General features: G+C 43.1%; 1 protein-coding gene across 1 annotated transcript in view; it reads right to left on the reverse strand.

Moving 5' to 3' along the window:
• Positions 1-19,612, reverse strand: part of CDH18 (cadherin 18) — a 965,040-nt gene that overhangs the window by 446,988 nt on the left and 498,440 nt on the right. Inside the window, exon 4 of the mRNA XM_077492030.1 lies at positions 1,815-1,934. Within this exon, the coding sequence (XP_077348156.1) occupies positions 1,815-1,934 (120 nt within the window). The remainder of the gene's footprint in view (positions 1-1,814; positions 1,935-19,612) is intronic.

Below are 19,612 nucleotides of genomic sequence, written 5' to 3' on the forward strand. Positions count from 1 at the left end.
ATTTGTGCAGTGTACGACTGATTGTTGTCCTATGGACAGACTCTCCCACCTCAGCTGTAGTTCTCTACAGTTCATCCAGAGTGATCATGGGCCTCTTGGCTGCATCTCTGATCAGTCTTCTCCTTGTCTGAGCTGAAAGTTTAGAGGGACGGCCAGGTCTTGGTAGATTTGCAGTGGTCTGATACTCCTTCCATTTCAAAATGATCGCTTGCACAGTGCTCCTTGGGATGTTTAAAGCTTGGGAAATCTTTTTGTATCCAAATCCGGCTTTAAACTTCTCCACAACAGTATTACGGACCTGCCTGGTGTGTTCCTTGGTCTTCATGATGCCCTCTGCGCTTTCAACAGAACCCTGAGACTATCACAGAGCAGGTGCATTTATACAGAGACTTGATTACACACAGGTGGATTCTATGTATCACCATCAGTCATTTAGGACAACATTGGATCATTCAGAGATCCTCGCTGAACTTCTGGAGTGAGTTTTCTGCACTGAAAGTAAAGGGGCCGAATAATTTTGCACGCACCACTTTTCAGTTTTTTATTTGCTAAAAAAGTTTAAAATATCCAATAGATTTCATTCCACTTCACAATTGTGTCCCACTTGTTGGTGATTCTTCACAAAAAATTAAAATGTTATATCTTTATGTTTGAAGCCTGAAATGTGGCAAAAGGTTGAAAAGTTTAAGGGGGCCGAATACTTTCGCAAGGCACTGTAGTTCCGGGGGGGGGTTGTCCCCTTAGCCTGCCTGTAAAGTGACGCATCTGTACAATAGTACCCTATTGCAGCAAAACTGACATTTCAAAAAAAAAAAAAGTATGTTTAAATTGCTGGCAATAAATACCATTGCCAGCAATAGAAAGATTTGAAAAAAAAACAGTGTTGGGTCCCCCAAGTTCATACCAGGCCCTTATCCAAGCATGCAGCCTACTTGGCCAGGAAAGGGGGGGACAAGTGAGCGCTACCCCCTCCTGAACCATACCAGGCCAAATGCCTTCAATATAGGGGGTGCTTTGGGGCACCCCTAACCACCTAGCCTCCATGTTGATGGGGACAAGGGCCTCTTTCCCCTACACTGTGGTTGTGAGGGTCTGCCAGCAGGGGGCTTATTGGCCCCTGAAGCCCCCTTTAAGAAAGGAACACCCAGATCCCCCCCCCCTATGTGATTGAGTAGGGGGTACCCCTACCCATTCACCAAAAAGTGTCAAAAAGTAATAACAATTCCTTTATTTTTTTAAAAAATGTCCCTCAATGTAGCTCCATCATTAATCACTCCGACACTGTTGCTGCCAGACCAGTAAAAAGAAAAGCTCCACCATCAACGAAGGCAAACCGCTTACAGCAGGCTCCACCGTTTACCTATATAAAAACTGTCAAAGGGTGAAACCACCTGGCGATGTCACCTGGTGGCACCGCCCCCTTGTGACATCACCGACCAACATTGAACAAGGAAAGTAAGTTACTATGACACATATTGAGTAGTAGACAACTCTCTTAGAATGGCATCTTTTATTGTTTTTCTCTTCTTTCTCACGGCTGTCCATAGATTAAAATAAATAAATAACTTGATATCCAGCTGGTAAATGTTTGGAAACCATAATTTCTATAAATGTGGATTTACCCATGTGTTAAAATAGAATTATAGTGATTGGAATGGAATACATTTGATACTGGTCTTCACAAATGGCTCTATAACTATACAAGACAGTATCATCATTATATCATTACAGCTGTTCTCGCTGTAAAAAATAAAAACTATTTTCGTGTAACATTCAGACAATGAAATATGCATCTGTGTGCTCTGCTTGCCTACCTGTTTTGGGGTCAACAGAGAAATAGGGTTGTCCTTGGAGAATACTGTAAACAACTCTGGCACTGTTTCCATATGTAGGGTCATCACCATCTGTAGCTGTCACTTGAATAACAGAGGTACCTGCACAATTAAGAGAATTGAACTGTTAAATGCATGTTTAAAACGGTTGCTATTTTATGTGCTGTAATGTTTAACACAGCACATTGAATAGCCTGAGAATTAACAAAAAAAATTATCAAAATTATTTCAATAGAATAGAGTCACAGTAATTGCATTTCTTTTTTTAAAACTGCATACAGCTACAATATCCAATACTGCAAATCAACTCTAGTGTCTATGAAATAACAAGCATAACAAGTTTTTAAGTTACAGACCAGGAGTAAGCACACAAAATCAGGATTTTTTTTTTGAACGGCGCCGATTAAAGTAAACAAAAAAAGTGAAATATTCCTTTAAATATCGTGCCTGGGGGGTGTCTATAGTATGCCTGTGAAGTGGCACATGCTTCCCGTGTTTAGAACAGTCCCTGCACAAAATGACAATTAACGGAAAAAAAAGTCATTTAAAACTGCTTGCGGTTTTAATGTAATGCCTCGTTCCGGCAATACCGATGAAAATCATTGAGAAAAAAATGGCATGGGTAGCCCCCCCCCGCCCATTACCAGCCCCTTTGGGTCTTGTATGGATATTAAGGGGAACCACATACACAAATTAAAATAAGGAAAGGTGCGGGGCCCCCAGGGCCTATATACTCAGAACAGCAGTATACAGGCAGTGCAAACAAGACAGGGACTGTGTAGGTTTGTTGTGTTAAGTAGCATCTGTTTGTAATTTTAAACTGGTACATTTTTAAAGTGTAGCTCCAGTCAAAAAATACATTTTTAAGCTTTTTGCATCTCATTTCCTGTTGTCTCCTTCCGTTTGCAAGTAGGAGACATTTGTAAGTTGGATGTTTTAAAGTAGGGGCCTGCCCTATATGCTCTGCAGAAATGTGGGCCTAAGGTGTTGGTGTTGCCACAACACTGTAAGCCCTCAAAGTGACTCTTGGTGGGCGCTGGAGTGCCCTGCTGTGAACGATTATATCAAGAATTGTAATTACATGCGGTTGTTGAACAGCGGTAGAAAAATTGGGCCTTTGGTGGTTGTGTTGGTGGTGGTGGTGCTGGTCCCACAACACTATAAGTCCTCACAGTTACTCTCGGTGGGTGCAAGAACGGGCCCTGCTGTGAAATATTATATCAAGAATTGTAATTACATGCCCCTGTTAAACAGGGGATGAAAAATTGGGCCTTAGGCACTGGTGATGGTGCCACGACACTGCAACCTCTCCCAGATACTTTAGTTGGAGTGCAGGAATGAGCCCTGCTGCAAAGCATTGCATCAAAAATTTTAATTACACGCCCCTGTTAAACAGGGGGCTGAAAAATTGGGCCTTAGCCACTGGTGGCGTCACCCAGAACCAAAAATATTCTTCCAAGCTATCAGCAGTATCATTGAGGAGGAAGAGGAAAGTCAGTCAACATAACAGGACAGTCACTCAGCATCAGCATAGGCAGTCTTGAAGGGATGTGACATTTAAAAATAAATAATTCAGTTACATCAGCTTCAGGTGCTTGGTAGCTGGTGGTGATCCAAGACTAATTCATCTATATGAAGGTCAGCCGATCAACCGAGTCGGTGGACAGGTGCACCCTGTGATCGGTTACAAAGCCTCCAGCAGCACTGAATGTGCGTTCCGAAAGAACACTGGATGTAGGACAGGCCTGTAGCTCAATTGCATACTGTGCAAGCTCTGGCCAGTGATCCATCCTCAAGACCTAGTAAGCCAGAGGATTTTCAGTGGGAAAGGTGTCCCAGTCTGACCTTGCCCCTAGGTATTCCTGCACCATGTAAATCAAACGCTGGCAATGGTTGCTGGAAACGAACATATCTTGGGGCTGCAGACTAAAAAATTGTCTGAACGCATCGGTCACCTTCTCCACCACTCCTTCTGGGACTGACCGAAGACTCAGCAACACGTTGTCCAGGACCAGGAGTTTGTAACCTCCCAGTCTCTGCGAACGCGTTGCACAGACTTTTCTGCAAGGCCTCCCAGAGATGTCTCATCCTCTGCTCCCTCTGCAATGGCAAGATAAGGTCCACAACCTTACTCTTGTACCGTGGATCAAGGAGAGTAGCCAGCCAGTAATGGTCCCTCTCCTTGATCTGAAGAATACGAGGTTCCTTCCACAGGCTTTGCAGATTTCTGGGAGGCCATGCAGCGTATTTTAGCTGAGGCATTCGGTCCAGAGTCCTCTGGGTCACTAAGGACAACATGATCCGCAGCCACCTCCTCCCAGCCAAGTACTAGTCCACGGGTTTCTTGGGACTGTAAATCATCCCTAAAAGACTGTGCTGCTGATGCTGTGTGCCAGGCTCCACCTCCATGCTGACACAATCCTCCTCCTCCTCATCCTCTTCCTGTGTGATGGGTCGGACAGCAGGAACACTGTCGGGATAAAGAGGGCCTTGAGAGGCAAGGAAGTCCTCCTCTTCCTGCCTCTGTTCTGCCTCAAGTGCCCTGTCCATTATTCCATGCAGTGTATGCTCCAACAGGTGGACAAGAGGTACAGTGTCACTGATGCATGCACTGTCACTACTCACCATCCTTGTGGACTCCTCAAATGGTGACAGGACAGTGCATGCATCCCTGATCATGCCCCACTGGCGTGGTGAAAAAAACCAAGCTCCCCTGACCCTATCCTGTTGCCATAGTCACACAGGTACTCATTGATGGCTCTCTTCTAAGTGTGCGGCTGCTTCAGCATTGCCAACGTTGAGTTCCACATGGTGGGCATGTCACTTATAAGGCGGTTCTTGGGCAGGTTCAACTCCTTTTGGAGCTCAGCCAGCCGAGCACTGGCTTTAAATGATCGGCAGAAATGCACACAGACTTTCCTGGACTGCCTCAGGACATCCTGTAAGCCCGGGTACCTGCCCAAGAACCACTGCACCACCAGGTTAAGGATGTGAGCCAAACAGGGCACATGGGTCAGTTGTCCCTGTCGGAGGGCGGAGAGGAGCTTGGTGCCATTGTCGCAGACCACCATTCCTGGCTTAAGCTGACGTGGCATCAACCACCTTTCAGCCTGCCCCTGCAGAGCTGACAGAGTATCTGCCCCAGTGTGGTTTCTGTCCCCCAAACAAACCAGCGCAAGCACGGCATGGCATCGTTTTGCCTGCATACTTACGTAGCCACTTGAATGCCTATGGAGCACCTCTGGTTCCGAGGACAAAGCACTGGAAGAGGCCATGGAGGAAGAAGAAGAGGGGGTGGAGGAGAGAGATGTGTCACAACCAGTAGTAGCATTTTGGAGGCGTGGTAGCGGAACAACCTCCAACACTACCTTGTCCTGCATCCTTCCCAGCTGCCAGAAGAGTGACCCAATGGGCCGTGAAAGATAGGTAACGTCCCTGTCCATGCCTGCTGGACCATGAGTCAGTGGTAATATGAACCTTACCGTTGACTGCCCTGTCCAGTGAGGCATGGACATTGCCTTTCGCATGCGAGTAGAGAGCCGGAATCGCCTTTCGTGAGAGAAAATGGCGTTTGAGGACCTGCCACTGAGGAACCGCACATTGCACAAACTCACGGAAGGGGGCAAAGTCTACCAACTGAAAAGGCAGCAGTTGAAGTGCTGGCAATTTAGCCAAGCTAGCATTCAACCACTGGGCATGTGGATGGCTGGGAGTGAACTTGCGATGGTCCAGCAGCTGGGGCAGGGAAATTTGCCTGCTACAATCAGACGTTGGTGCAATGTTAGCAGAGTGCCCGCAAATACTTGGCTGTGACACACCAAATTCTACACCTTCATTCCTCTCAGTGCATATTTCAGAGAGGACTGAAGGTCTAGTGGGGTTGGAGATCCCAGCTGATGAGGAGCAGGGAGAGGTCTGCTTTGTTCTTTTGTGTGGGTCTTTAAGGTACTCTTGGCAACGAGCTGCATGGCAGGTCAACATATGTCTGGTCAAGCATGTGGTGCCCAAGCGGCTGATGTTTTGGCCACGCGAGATACTCTTGAGACATGAGTTGCAGATAGCAGTGGTGCGATCTGATGCACTCATCTCAAAAAAGGCCCACACCAAAGAACTTTTGGAATAATGCGCAGAGCCAGCGCCCTGCACAGGCGGAGCTCTGCGGTGTGATTCAGTCAGTGTGCTGCCCCTAAGCTGGCCCCCGGAGGGCATCCTGCCTCACTGGAGATGTGCCTCCTCCTCCTCCTCTCTCCTATCAGGCAGCCATGTGGAGTCAGTGACCTCATCATCCCCTCCCTCTTCATCACTGGAGCAAACCTGGCAGTATGTTGCAGCTGATGGAACATGACTGTCCTTCTTGAGCATCCCCTCTCTCTGCGCTCACGCTACTGCCTTCCTCTAGCTGGGTATTATCATCAGAGCCTTCAAAATGCTGGGCATCCTCCTGGAGCATGTACCCAACACTGCTGTCAAACAGTTCGGGGGACTCCTCAGGAGGACATGGTGGGCCTAGGGAAGGAGTGACTGATGACATTGAGACGAGGGAAGAGAACGCGTTGGCAGTTGCTTTGCTAGTACCCTGAGCCTGGGTGAGAGAGGATGAGGAGGGCTTGGTAGATGCCTGTATTACAGAACACCAGTAATAAAGGGTAGCTTCAGGTGTATACTGTGCTGGGGGCACACAACGCCCACTTTAACTGCTGCAGATGCCTGTATTACAGAACACCAGTAATACAGGGTAGCTTCAGGTGTATACTGTGCTGGGGGCACACAACACCCACTTTATTACTGGTGTTCTGTAATACAGGCATATGCAGCAGATAAAGTGGGTGTTGTGTGCCCCCAGCACAGTATACACCTGAAGCTACCCTTTATTACTGGTGTTCTGTAATACAGGCATATGCAGCAGTTAAAGGGTAGCTTCAGGTGTATACTGTGCTGGAGGCACACATCACCCACTTTAACTGCTGCAGAGGCCTGTATTACAGAACACCAGTAATAACGGGTAGCTTCAGGTGTATACTGTGCTGGAGGCACACAACACCCACTTTAACTGCTGCAGATGCCTGTATTACAGAACAAAAGCAATAAGGGGTATCTTCAGGTGTATACTGTGCTGGAGGCACACAACACCAACTGCAACAGCTTTTTTAAGATTTTTAAGCCACAAAGACACTGTCCCTGCCTATCCTGCTCTTTCCCTGACCACCGCAAACACACTACACAAGGCCGCAGCAGGCCGTTCATGCCACACAAATATGGTGCGAATGGTCCACAAAGTTCTGAATTTGCCGAACGGGCGAACAGCCGGTGTTCGAGAAGAACATGCGTTTGACTCGAACACTGAGCTCATCCCTAATTTGGAATTAGACAAGACTGAGAACCTCTTCTCCCCTGTGTTTTTTTTTTTACTATTACTGGAGGCTCTGCTATGTAAAGTTAGAAACAATCTAGACACAACAGTAGTTCATAAAGGCAAGACACACAGAGTACAATGGTCTGGATGGCAATGCACCTCTATAGTAGAGTCACAGCCCCATATACAAACAATTGTAAAAAGCTACAGAGGAGATTGGTATACAGTTGCACATAACAGATCATAAGTAATGATGGGCCTAACACCCCTTGGTTTGGTTCGCCCCAGAACATAATGAACAGAAATTTTGGCAGAACACACGGACATCGTTAAAGTCTACAGGACACAAACATGAATAATCAAAAGTGCTAATTTTAAAGGCATTTATGCAAGTTAATGTAATAAAAAAGTGTTTGGGGACCCAGGTCCTGCCCCAGGGGATGTGTACCAATGCAAAAAAAAAGTTTTAAAAAAGCCTGTTTTTTCAGGTGCAGTGATTTTAATAATGCTTAAAGTGAAGCAATAAAAGTGAAATATTCCTTAAAATTTCATACCTGAGGGGGTGACTTTAGTATGCCTGTAAAGTGGCACATTTTACTCATGTTTAGAACAGTCCCTGCACAAAATGACATTTCTAAAGGAGAAAAAGTAATTCAAAAGTACTCACGGCTATAATGAATTGTCGGTCCCGGCAACACAGATAAAAGTCATTGAAAAAATGGCATGAACTCCCCCCAGTCCATTACTAGGGTCTGGTATGAATATTAAGAGAAACCCCCGAACCAAATTAAAAAAAAAAAATTGCATGGCGGCCCCCCAAATTCCATACCAGGCCCTTTAGACCTGGTATGGATATTAAGGGGAACCCTGTGCCATTTTTTTTAAATGGCATAGGGGTCCCCCTCAAAATCCATACCAGAAGGGTCCAGTATCGATTTTAAGAGGAACCCTGTGCCAACATTTTTAAAAAAATGGTGTGCGGGTCCCCCCTAAAATCCATATCAGACCCTTATCCCACCACACAAACTGGCAGGCCATAGGAAAAGAGAACCGTACAAGGCCACATGCCCTCAACATGGGGAAGGTGCTTTGGGGTAGCCCCCCAAAGCAACTTGTCCCCATGCTGATGGGGACAAGGGCCTCCTCCCCACAACCCTTTGCAGGGTGGCTGTGGTGGTCTGTGAGCAGGGGGGCTTATCTGAATCTGGAAGCCCCCTTTAACAAGGGGAGCCACAGATCCCAGCCCCCCCTCAGTAATTTTGGGTGCTGTTGGTGTTCTCCAGTGCCTAAGAATAATAAGAAAAAAAATGGAGATGTCTGCCATGCACATAATGAATTGACCGACTCCTATAACGACCACAATGCAGAAATCCACAAAATGAATGCTAAACTTGCCGATCTTGAGGATAGATCGAGACGTAACAATATAAAATTTACAGGAATCCCAGAAAATGTCACTGACTCTTGCTGAACGACTCCCTACACCAACTTATGTCCAAAATTGCTACCTGAAGCTGGAAACACAGATTTTATAATTGATGGGGCTCACCGTATACCCAAACCACCTTTTTTGGCTGACACAATTTCAAGAGACGTCCTGGCCAGAATTCACTTTCTTTCTTTCACATTAAAGAAAAAGTGATGAAGGCATCAAGGGCTAACCCCACACTATCCAGAAAATTCTCTGGAATTATCCTATACACAGATCTGTCTGCAGCCACTATTTGAACCAGAAAGCAATTCATCGCACTAACCAAAACGCTCCACAATGATAACATACCATATTAATAGGGCCGACCCACCAAGCTGCTGATTAGAAACAATATAATACCTATGCAGTACACTGGAGAAAGGCCTCAAGCTGCTGAAAGATTGGAAGAGCCTACCAACTGACACTACGATTCCAGACAAATCTCTGCCACCCAAAGTGGCAATGGACTGGTAATAATTACTCTCCGAGTTATGTCAAGCTCACTCCCGGATGCAATTATAGATATGCCCTATTCTTGTCTCCTTCTCAGGCCTACTAACAATAAGTCAACGCTTTCTGTTTAATTTCTCCTAACTAATTTTCACCCATGGCATTGCAACAGTTAAGTTGCACATGGTTTCTGGGCTTTTTTTCCAGACTTTTTTTACTACCCCTTTGTTTGTTCCCTTGTTGGTTCCTTATGACCTTAACCTCTGCTCTGATGCAGCACACATAAAATGAATGCCTCTATCACAGAAGCAGACAGGTACGACTTATATATAGACTTCTTGTTTGAAACTTACATCAAAGGATGTCACTACGACAATACCAACATATCACTAATGCCTCATTTAAAGAACAAGGACATAATTAGCTGGCTACTATTATCACATGGCTCTTAAGCTCATCTCATTTAATGTGCATGGCCTTAATAGTCCCTTTAAACAGAAAGCCTTGTACAACGATGTAAGATTTCTCCCTGGAGAGATCCTTTTTGTACAAGAGACTCATTTTGCAAAAAACAAAGCGCTTCAGCTTTATTTGAAAAATGTTACGGCCATCTTTAAGGTGAACACTGAAAAGAAAAAAGCTGGAGTTCTTATTGCCATTGCTGCTTCTCTGAACTCTCAACTCATCTCTTCACAGGAAGACGACAACAGCCGTTTTCTTATTCTAGTATGTAAAATCAAAGACATACTATATACCGTGGTAAATATGTATGCCCCAAATGTCAGACAGATAGCTTTCTCAAAGAAAATGCTGAAGAAGATTTAATCTTGCCAACAAAGCTTTTTAATACTTGATAAAGACTTTAATTTAGTGGGCGACCCTTCAAGCCAAGCCAAGCATTAACCATGAACTCTCAATATATTTCTCCACAAAAGCAATCTTTATGACATCTGGAGGTGTCACCATGCTACTAAAAGAGATTATATATTTTTTCTCTTTGGTCCACCGCACATATACACATATTTTTTTTTTATTTCAGTTGCTTATATAGCGCTACCAATTTACGCAGCGCTTTACATATACATTGTACATTCACATCAGTCCCTACCCTCAAGGAGCTTACAATCCAAGGTCCCTAACTCACATTCATACATACTAGGGACAATTTAGACAGGATCCAATTAACCTACCAGCATGTCTTTGGAGTGTGGAAGGAAACTGGAGTACCTGGAGGAAACCTACGTAGGCACAGGGAGAACATGCAAACTCCAGGCATGTAGTGTCGTGGTTGGGATTCGAACCAGTGACCCTTCTTACTGTTAGGTGAAGGTGCTACCCACTACACCACTGTGCCACCCACATTTATATAGATCCTTTATATAGATCATTTATATAGATCTCTTCTTGACTGACCAATGACTCTCCCATGTCACTTCAATCGTGTCACTTCCACGATTGAGACCATATCCTGGTCAGACCATGCCCCTATAATGATCAACCATTTCTGATTCAGCCAAACTTAGACAAGCCTCCATTTGGAGACTTAATACTTACCTTCTCTCACTCCCAGAAAACCAGAAAGCCCTAGACGAGGCACACAACCTATTCTTCTCCACTAATGATATAGACTCCACTGACTGTTTTGTATTATGGAAATCTCACAAGGCATTCATGAGTGGCATATTCATTAAGCTCAGTTCCTGTGCTAAAAAAAACAGTGCTCAAAATGCCTCTAACAAATTATGCAGGATATTTGATCACTGGAAGAAATTAACAATCACACTCACCAAACCTCAGTAGACCTTGTGAATTTGAGAATATCACTTAGAGATTTATTACTATACCAGTGTGAAAAACATACCAAATCACTCAAAGCTGATTTATATGCCCTCAACAATAAGGCAGGTGCCTTTCTGGATAAATGCTTTAAAGGCAAACATCTTTCACATAAAATCCCCTTTATGCTGAATAAATCCTCTGGAGCTAAAATTTCTTCCCCAGATGGTATTGCAGAAATCTTTAAAAACTACTATGCCTATATGATCTTAAAGAAGATAACCAGACCTCACAACCTACTGCAGATACAATCCTTCCTTCAACCACTTACTTACCTAAATTGACTGACGACCAATTGACAGCTCTATCTCAACCATTTACAATACCGGACATCAAGAAAGTTATATCCAGCCTGCCTAAATCCAAAGCCCCGGGGATCAATGGGTTCCCTAATGAATATTACCAAAAATTCATAGACATGCTAGCCCCCCATCTAGTGAGTATATACAATCTGCTGATGATCAAAGCTAATTTCCCTAAATAAATGCTACAAGCAGTAATCACCACTATACCCAAACCAGACAAAGATATCTCCTTTACAAGCAACTATAGACCCATCACATTACTTAATTCAGACATAAAAATATATGCAAAAGCATTGGCCCTTAGATTATTGAATATATTACCCACCTTAATTAATCCAGACCAAGTAGGATTAGTGAAAGGACACCAAGCTCCAGATGCCACAAGGAGAATTTTAAATATCCTTAAACATGCCGAATTACACAAAACCCCTTTACTCTTCTTAGCACTAGATGCTGAGAAGGCGTTTGATCCTGTGCACTGGGGGTTCCTAGAAGCTGCCCTAAACACATTTTGATTCTCAAGCCCAATGTCAGCTGTATTAGCACTTTATTCTCAACCGTCAGCCAAAGTCTTGATTTCTGAAACCATTTCCTCAGAATTCATGATCACTAACGGCACCAGGCCAGGATGACCACTATCTCCACCTATTTTGGCATTAATCATGGAACCCCTAGTGCACACGATTCGCACTTCACCTAATGCGACAGGAATACAAATAGGCCCCACGCAGAATAAAATCAGACTGTTCACAGACAACGTGATTTTGATAGCCAAAACCCACTCCATATGCTCCAGGAACTTCAAAAGATACTACATATCTTCAGTTCAATCTTGTATTATAAAATCAATGAAAGTAAATCACTAATTTTGGGTCTCAACATATCAACCCCATTTAAAAACTCTATTACAGAACAATTCCCATTTACCTGGTCAATACATTCATTAAATATTTAGGAATCGATATCCCTACCAAATCAACTAATACCTATAAGTACAATTTCCAAACATTTCTTGAGAAACTGCCTGGAGAACTGACCACTTTATCAAAATTGGAATTATCTGTAACTGGTACAATAAATGTATTTTAAATGACTGTACTACCTAAATTATTATACCTCTTTCGCACTATCCCCATCTCCATACCACACTCCTTCTTTTCTAAAACATGCTCCCTGATACTTAAATATACATGGAAAGGTAAGAAACTAAGATGCACCACCTCTATACCCATTAAAAAGTGAACCTCCGGTGGGCTATAACTCCTGGATTCCTACCACTATTACCTAACCTACCCTATCTTAGACCAATCACAATACTGGTGGATACCAGGCCTGCAAAAGATCTGGTCCCTTATGGGAAACGCTCTCTTGACATCTAGACACTCAAGAACTCATATAACAGCTTGTCTCCTGCACACTCAAACACACAAATCACCCTAACCTTCTATCCAGACAACTATGCAAGCGTTGAGCATATTATCTAAACACAATAATTTTATCTCTCCACAAAAAAAATCCCTGTCCCTATAGAATATATTAAACTCCAAATCCCCAGCCTTCAGCTCTCTACTTGGTTAGGATGTGGTATTCGAAATGCAATTAGCGGAGGAAGGGAATCTTCTATCCTTTCCAGGTCTCCAAACAAAATACCATCTGCCAAACTCAGAGTATTATCGCTCTATTCAAATATTGCAACTATTTAAGAAAAGCAAGATCCCTATAACGTAAGTAGAGGAAGAGATATACACATTCTATAACCCAAACAACTATAAGCTTAATGGGATTGCTTTTTTTATAAGACATTTTTACCAAAACATCTACAATGTTAAAGTGGGACCAAGAATTAGGCCACCAATACTCCGAACACTAATGAAAATCAGCTTTACTCTGGACATATAAATCTACACTATGCACAAACCATTGGGAACTTTTCCAGAAAATAATACATAGGTGGTACTACACCCAATATAAATTATAAAAAGTATCACCCAACAACTCCAGTAAATGCTCGAGAAATTGTAACTCCACAGGTTCCCTCATGCATATACTATGGTACTGCAAATCTATCAGATCATACTGGAATCATATCTTTAAAATAATCTCAGAATTAACCCCACACCTTAATTCTCCTTCAGTTGAACAAGCCCTCCTACATCTCCACATTAATAATATTCCACACAAATCCAGAGCTATTGTAGTTTACATCCTTTTATCTGCTAAACTCATGTAATTAGACACTGGTGCTCCCTAAACACCCCTAGTATATCAGATGTCATTAGAGAAGTCAATAGATGCTATTCTTTAGAATGGATGTTCGCTATGAGAAATGACTCCCTGGAAAAAGTTTAACTCCAGGTGGGACCCTTGGCTAGCAGATCCACATCCTTTTAAGGCATGAATACCAATATCCCCAATATTTGGGTTTCCTTCTTACCAAGGTCATAACACATATATATAGTTCTCTTATACCTGACCGACTGTTCCAAATAGTATAAGGTTTGAGTAAATACAATGCACAATACATGTACCTGACTATGTATGTTTTCTTTCTGTTTTGCTAGTGCTGTATTATTTTTCATCTTTCCACTTCCTCCCACTGGGCCGATAAGGCCCATGCCTTTCCTTTTCTTATCCCATTACCACCTCATATATGTAAAATTTCAGTGAAGAAAGATGTAACATAAGGGTTCGATGTGTTGTCTCCCCCTCAGAACACATTGTGCTCCTAGATGGGGTGTTTGGGGGGGGAAGATAATGCCCTTCACCTCCCATTAAGCTGTTTTACATCCTTCTGATGTCCAAATAAGCTTGTTACTTGTTACTCTGTCATCTGTATCCATACGACTTTGTACTTTCACTATGTATAGATACGACAGAAACCACTTCCCATTGCTTTATTTGTTGTTTAATAATACCAAATAAAAACATTAAAACATAAATCCAACACATATCACAACCATGCCTTTCTGTATCGTCCAGAATTTTTTTTTATAATTCTGTGCAAAAACCTGATTTTGCCTGTGTTTGGAGAATAGATGTTTGCCACTGTGTACATGGTGGAGTTACTATCGCACACCAAGATTATGAAGTGGACTTGTGGGTTTATGTTGACCTTGTGGAGTTTGAAGGCTACTGTGTCCTTTATTGCTATCATCACCCCTTTCTTTTTTGTTTCCGCATTGGCGCTGTAGAGGAATGGAAACTTAGGATGTGAGCATTTAAGGGGAGATTGGTTGTGAAAGTGTGTTTCTTGGACAATATGTTGCACTTTTGGTGGAGAGCTTCCTTCCATAAGGATCGTCTTTTGGCCAGATGGTTAAGACCCTTAGAATTGACAGTCAAAAAGTTTATCGCCATCGGAGCATGAGGTGGTGCTGGTTGACATGTGGTGCATAAGGTTCACTTACAGTTGGTGGTGTTATGGTCCTTATCTGAAGGAGGAGTGGAGGCTGGTAGTGCTGTGAAGTTAATAATGTCCTTTCAAGGAACTGCCTAGTGATCGTTAGAGAGATGCGTTCACTTCTGACTGATGAGATAAAGTGGTTATTTTTACTTGAACAATAACATAACGCAATAGTGGCTTATAGCCAAACAGTGTGAAAAAAAGGTTGGATGTGGCTCATGGCCACTCAGGAAATAGTGGGGTAAATAAAGTGTGAGCTAATAAAATCAGTGCGGACCCAAAGGAAATCTTTCCCAGTGGATAGGTATGCGTTAGGGTTTTACCCATATCCAAGTCAGTTGTGAGTGTGGGCGTTCTTTTGGTTAACTGTGCTCCACTCCTGTTCGAGATTGGTGCAGTTGCCAGGCTTGAGGTTGTGGTTCTGAAATTATCCCCCATGAACTAAGTAGGGCCATTCCTTTCGACACCGACTCATCACATGATCCACCCCTTCGTGACAACCAGCTTTGTCGAAAATTCCCATTTGTAGCTTAATTTATGATTCCTGAGGGCTTTCATTATTGTGTTCAGGTTTCTACTCTTTTGGAGAGTGAACTGCGATAAGCTGGCATAAAATTGCAAAGTGGCATATGGCATAGGAATATGATCTCTCTGGCTGGACACTGCCATAAGCCTCTCCTTTGTATGACAGAAATGCAGTATCATTATGACATCTCTTGAGATATTCCCAGAGAGATAAGAGGGCTTAGGGAGATGATGTATCTACTGTGAAGTCTAAGGCAGACATATCAGGCAAAATTGTGTTAAAGAGCTGGGAGACATAATTGTGCAGATCCTGCTGTTGGACAGATTTTGGAATTCCCCTTTTCTTCACATTATTCCTTTTAGATCTGTCCTCCATGTCTGCCATTTTAGCTTTAATCACCTCAAGTTCATCTTATTTACCTTTATTTGCATCAACCAGATCATTTATTGTGGCTGCATATTCCCCCATTTTGTTTTCTATATGTGACACTCTGTCAGATACAGATCTTAAGTCCATGCTGAACTTGTGCACACAGGGAATCATGTCTGAGTGTAGGGAGCTCCTCGGGGAGACTAACATCTCCTTTAAGACAGTGTCTAAAACTGGCTGACCTTGTTTTCTGCATCTGCTGTATACATCCAGAATCTTGCCTTCTCTGGGCTCCCAGATAATGGTGTGGCTAGTGAAGATTGAGGTGATTTAGGAGGGCTTTTTTTGTGTTTTTCCCTGTTTTGCTGGCTGTTTTTGAGAGCCAGATGCTGGAATGGATGCAGAACCGGTGCTATTTAGTCTAGGCCCAAGGGTGAAGAACTCTGTCAGTTTCTGGGGACGGTTCCCCTCTCTCCTGCATCTGGGCATGGTGGCACCATGTTGCTCTGGTGCTGTGGGGCTGGAACGCCGTATTTGGGTTTGTGTTTGAGGCTCAGATGAGTCGCTAAGGTCGTGAATATCCCACTGGTGCCAGAGCTCCACTATCAGGCATCCATTGCAGTCTCCAGCTATCTCTGTCCCACCATGTCCCCACGTTTTAAATGGGCCTTTATTTTTAATTTCACGTTTATGTATTTCCTCTAAGAGCACAGCCATTTCCCTCTGTCTCTCTTTTTTAATATGCAAACCCATTGAAATTAACTAAGACACCTCCTCTGATATATTGGTCTCAAATTATAAGGCTAATGTATGGGACAGGGATTCCACATTCTTTTTATCACCCAACATAGATTAATTCAATCTCCAGGTTCTTTCCAGGCTAACAATCGATGGCAGACATATCGTTAAACATTTTGTAGCATGGTTTGACATGGTGATTGACTCAATAGTTGATGAATTTACATAATTCAGATAATATTGATCGATCAAAAACATATCAATCCTTGAATATACATGATGTATTTTGGCAAAATAACTGAAATCCCTGTCCCGCTCATGCAGTGCCCTCCCTCTGTGCACCAAATGCAAAGAGCATTGTCACTGTTTAACATATCTTAATGCCTTATGAGACACAAAGGTTTTCCCAGAAGAGGTGTTTAGACTAGGGTCCAAGGTAATTTTAAAATCCTCTCCCAAAACCAATAGACCTTCTCAAATCTTCCCCCAAGATATCCAAAGTTTTAGATAGAAATGTAATGCTATGGCTATTGGGGGCACATATAGTAGCTAGGGTATAACATTGGCCCTGGATATTTCCTTTAACAAAAAGTGGCCTCCAGGGTCTACTCGTATTTCTTCTCTCCTCTAGCCCTAGGAATGTGTGAAGGTGCATGAAACCATTGACTATATGGAAAAAGTGGGGTTGACTCTGCCACAGAGTGCGCCTCTTGCAAAAAAAAAAACTATCTCTGCCTTCAAGTGATGCAGTTCATGCCAGAGGTGGCCCCTTTTACCAATCAAACTAAGCCCTCTCACATTATACAGTACAATCTTCATTCTACCTGCCATTCTTTCATTACTCCCATAAGTCCCTTATTGTACAACTATGCCTGATCAGTGTCGGGGCTCAGCCTTCTGAGCTCTCTCGCCCTGGATATATCTGACGAGAAGAAGGAGGAAGGAGGAGAAAAAAAACACAGAAAACCTGTCTGCTGCACATCCCCTAAAGGGAGGGTGAATCTGGGCAGAGGGGCACTACCTGTGTCGGAAGTCCCCCCCTTCTGCGTTTCGGCAGAAAACAAAGTCCCTTGTCTTGGGACTAACCTATTGGGGAAAGATGAATAAAAACATGAGCAGAGAACCTCGTGAACCTTGGGCTTCCATTTATATTCTTATATCATTTTTTTTTTTTGCGGTATTACAGCATATTGCCTTAAAAGTCCCCACCAAAAGGAAGAAAAGAAAAAAGTATTTATGGGGGGGAAAGGAAGGGGAAAAATGGGGGGAAGAAAAAAGGGAGGAGGGTGGTGGGGGCTACCTGAGGACAGAGGGGAAAACAACAACATCCCCCACCCCCCTAAAAAAAAGGGGGTGATAAAATGGATACAAAAAAAGGGAGGGCGATGGGGGATTAAGAGGGAAGAAACAACCTCTCCCCCCACCAACATCCCCCATTCAACTCTAGGGAATATGCTACTTTCCTCTTAGCCTTTTTCACTTTACAGTATTACACAGGCATATCTTTCTGACTGGATTCCAGTCCTGTCTTATCCACATCCAAATGAATTGTCCATTGACTTTTAACTAGCACTTGTTGCCACTGTTCTGGTTGTTGTAGTGATGGTTGGTAGTTATTCAAGCTCCAATCCGGAAAATCCACCAGGGGGGAGCTCCAGTACCTCTGTGAAGTGTTGCAAATCATCTTTCTTTTTAAGTGTTGCTGTTTTCCCATTCCGGGTTACTACAACCTTAAAGGGATATCCCCAGCGATATTTAACATCAGCTGTTTGTAGAACTTCCAGCAAGGGTTTAATCATTCTGCATAAGAGTTCTATATGATAAATCTGGAAATTAGGCTATTTGTTCACCTTCAATCTTTGTAGTTTACAAATGACATCTGTTGGGTTTTCTGTATTTTGGGGGGTAGGGGCAAGGGCACGATGAACTCTATCTAGTCTAGTCTAGTCTAGTCTAGTCTAGTCTATTTAAATCTTATCTGGTGTGGATGGCCCCAGAATTACCTGGAAACGACTGATCACCATTGGAAGCAATTCAAAATGTTTTATTTCAGGCAGGCCCTAAATACGTATATTCTGCTTACGATCTCTATTTTCTTGATTATCCATTTGATCTAACAGAGAATTTGAAAACTTCCTCATGATGTTTTGTCATATCTTGGATATCAGCCACTCCTTGTCTGATATCATCCTGGCCCATCTCCATTTCCTCTACTCTTTGTCCCAGTACCCTTATTTCCTCCGTTAAACCCTCCAAAGACTGTTTGCAGGATGATTCAACAGCAGCCATGTGCTGCAACACCAATTTAAAATATTGTCACTCCTCGACCCTGTATGGAGGATCACATCCGACCCTCCCTGCCCCCCCCCCCTCAAATCAGGAGGGCCAAACTTCCTTCCCTCCTGGACTGGAGTATTTTAATTGCGCTCCCAGGATCTTCACTCTGCGCCAGGAGGTAAGCTCTAAGCCCGCTAGTTTGTCTTTTTCCACCACCACCGGGGCATGAGTACAGCTCTACGATGTGTGGCATGCAGGGTTGCTACAACGACAACAGCGTGTGGACATGCTTTAGCCAGTCTGGAGCCTGCTGAACACCATAGACTATCTTCCTGGGGCCGGGTATCAGCGTGTCTGTTCATGCCATACCCCTTCACTTACTTTTCAATATACTTTTCTTTTTCACTTTTTCTTAACTGTTTGGAGTTAAAGGATGGGGCAAAGTCAAGGCCTTGGTAAAAAGGGCAGTTAATGAACAATGCAAATAATTACACATGTGTTGCATGTAAGATTCAGCATGTGTATACATTCAAATTCATTGTGTTCCTCAATACTTTAAAACCATTATATTAAAAATATAAAATGGAGAGGTGTAACGCTTAAAATAATATATAAACATTTAAGTCCCTCAATAATAAAAACTGAGAAGACAATCAAATCAGAGATCATCCAGAACTGGATAAAGTGGATAGAATAGCCACCCCCAGCACCCAAAACAACTGACCATTACCGTCAGTGTGTAGGGTACACACAATAATAGTATTAGTTAATGGCCCCAACCATCACTCGGTGCCGATCAATCCACTCCACCGACAATTTAGACTAATCCTTTCCTAATAGTAAAAGGAACCCAAGAGTCGCTTCAATTCATTAAAACTTCAGTGGATAGCTCATATTTAAAAGGACCATCAAACATATGGAAATGAACCGGCGTTTCCAACTGACAAAATGGCCGCCGTGTCTCTGGTCAGCGTCCGACATCCGACTTTATATTGTTGTTCATGCAATTGTGTAATTTGTAATACAATTTGAAAATTTGAAATTATAATGCT

The sequence above is a fragment of the Lithobates pipiens genome, unplaced genomic scaffold (assembly GCF_037356315.1).
Source record: "Lithobates pipiens isolate NorthernLeopardFrog02 unplaced genomic scaffold, aLitPip1_a1.2 Scaffold_19, whole genome shotgun sequence".
Taxonomy (NCBI): domain Eukaryota; kingdom Metazoa; phylum Chordata; class Amphibia; order Anura; family Ranidae; genus Lithobates; species Lithobates pipiens.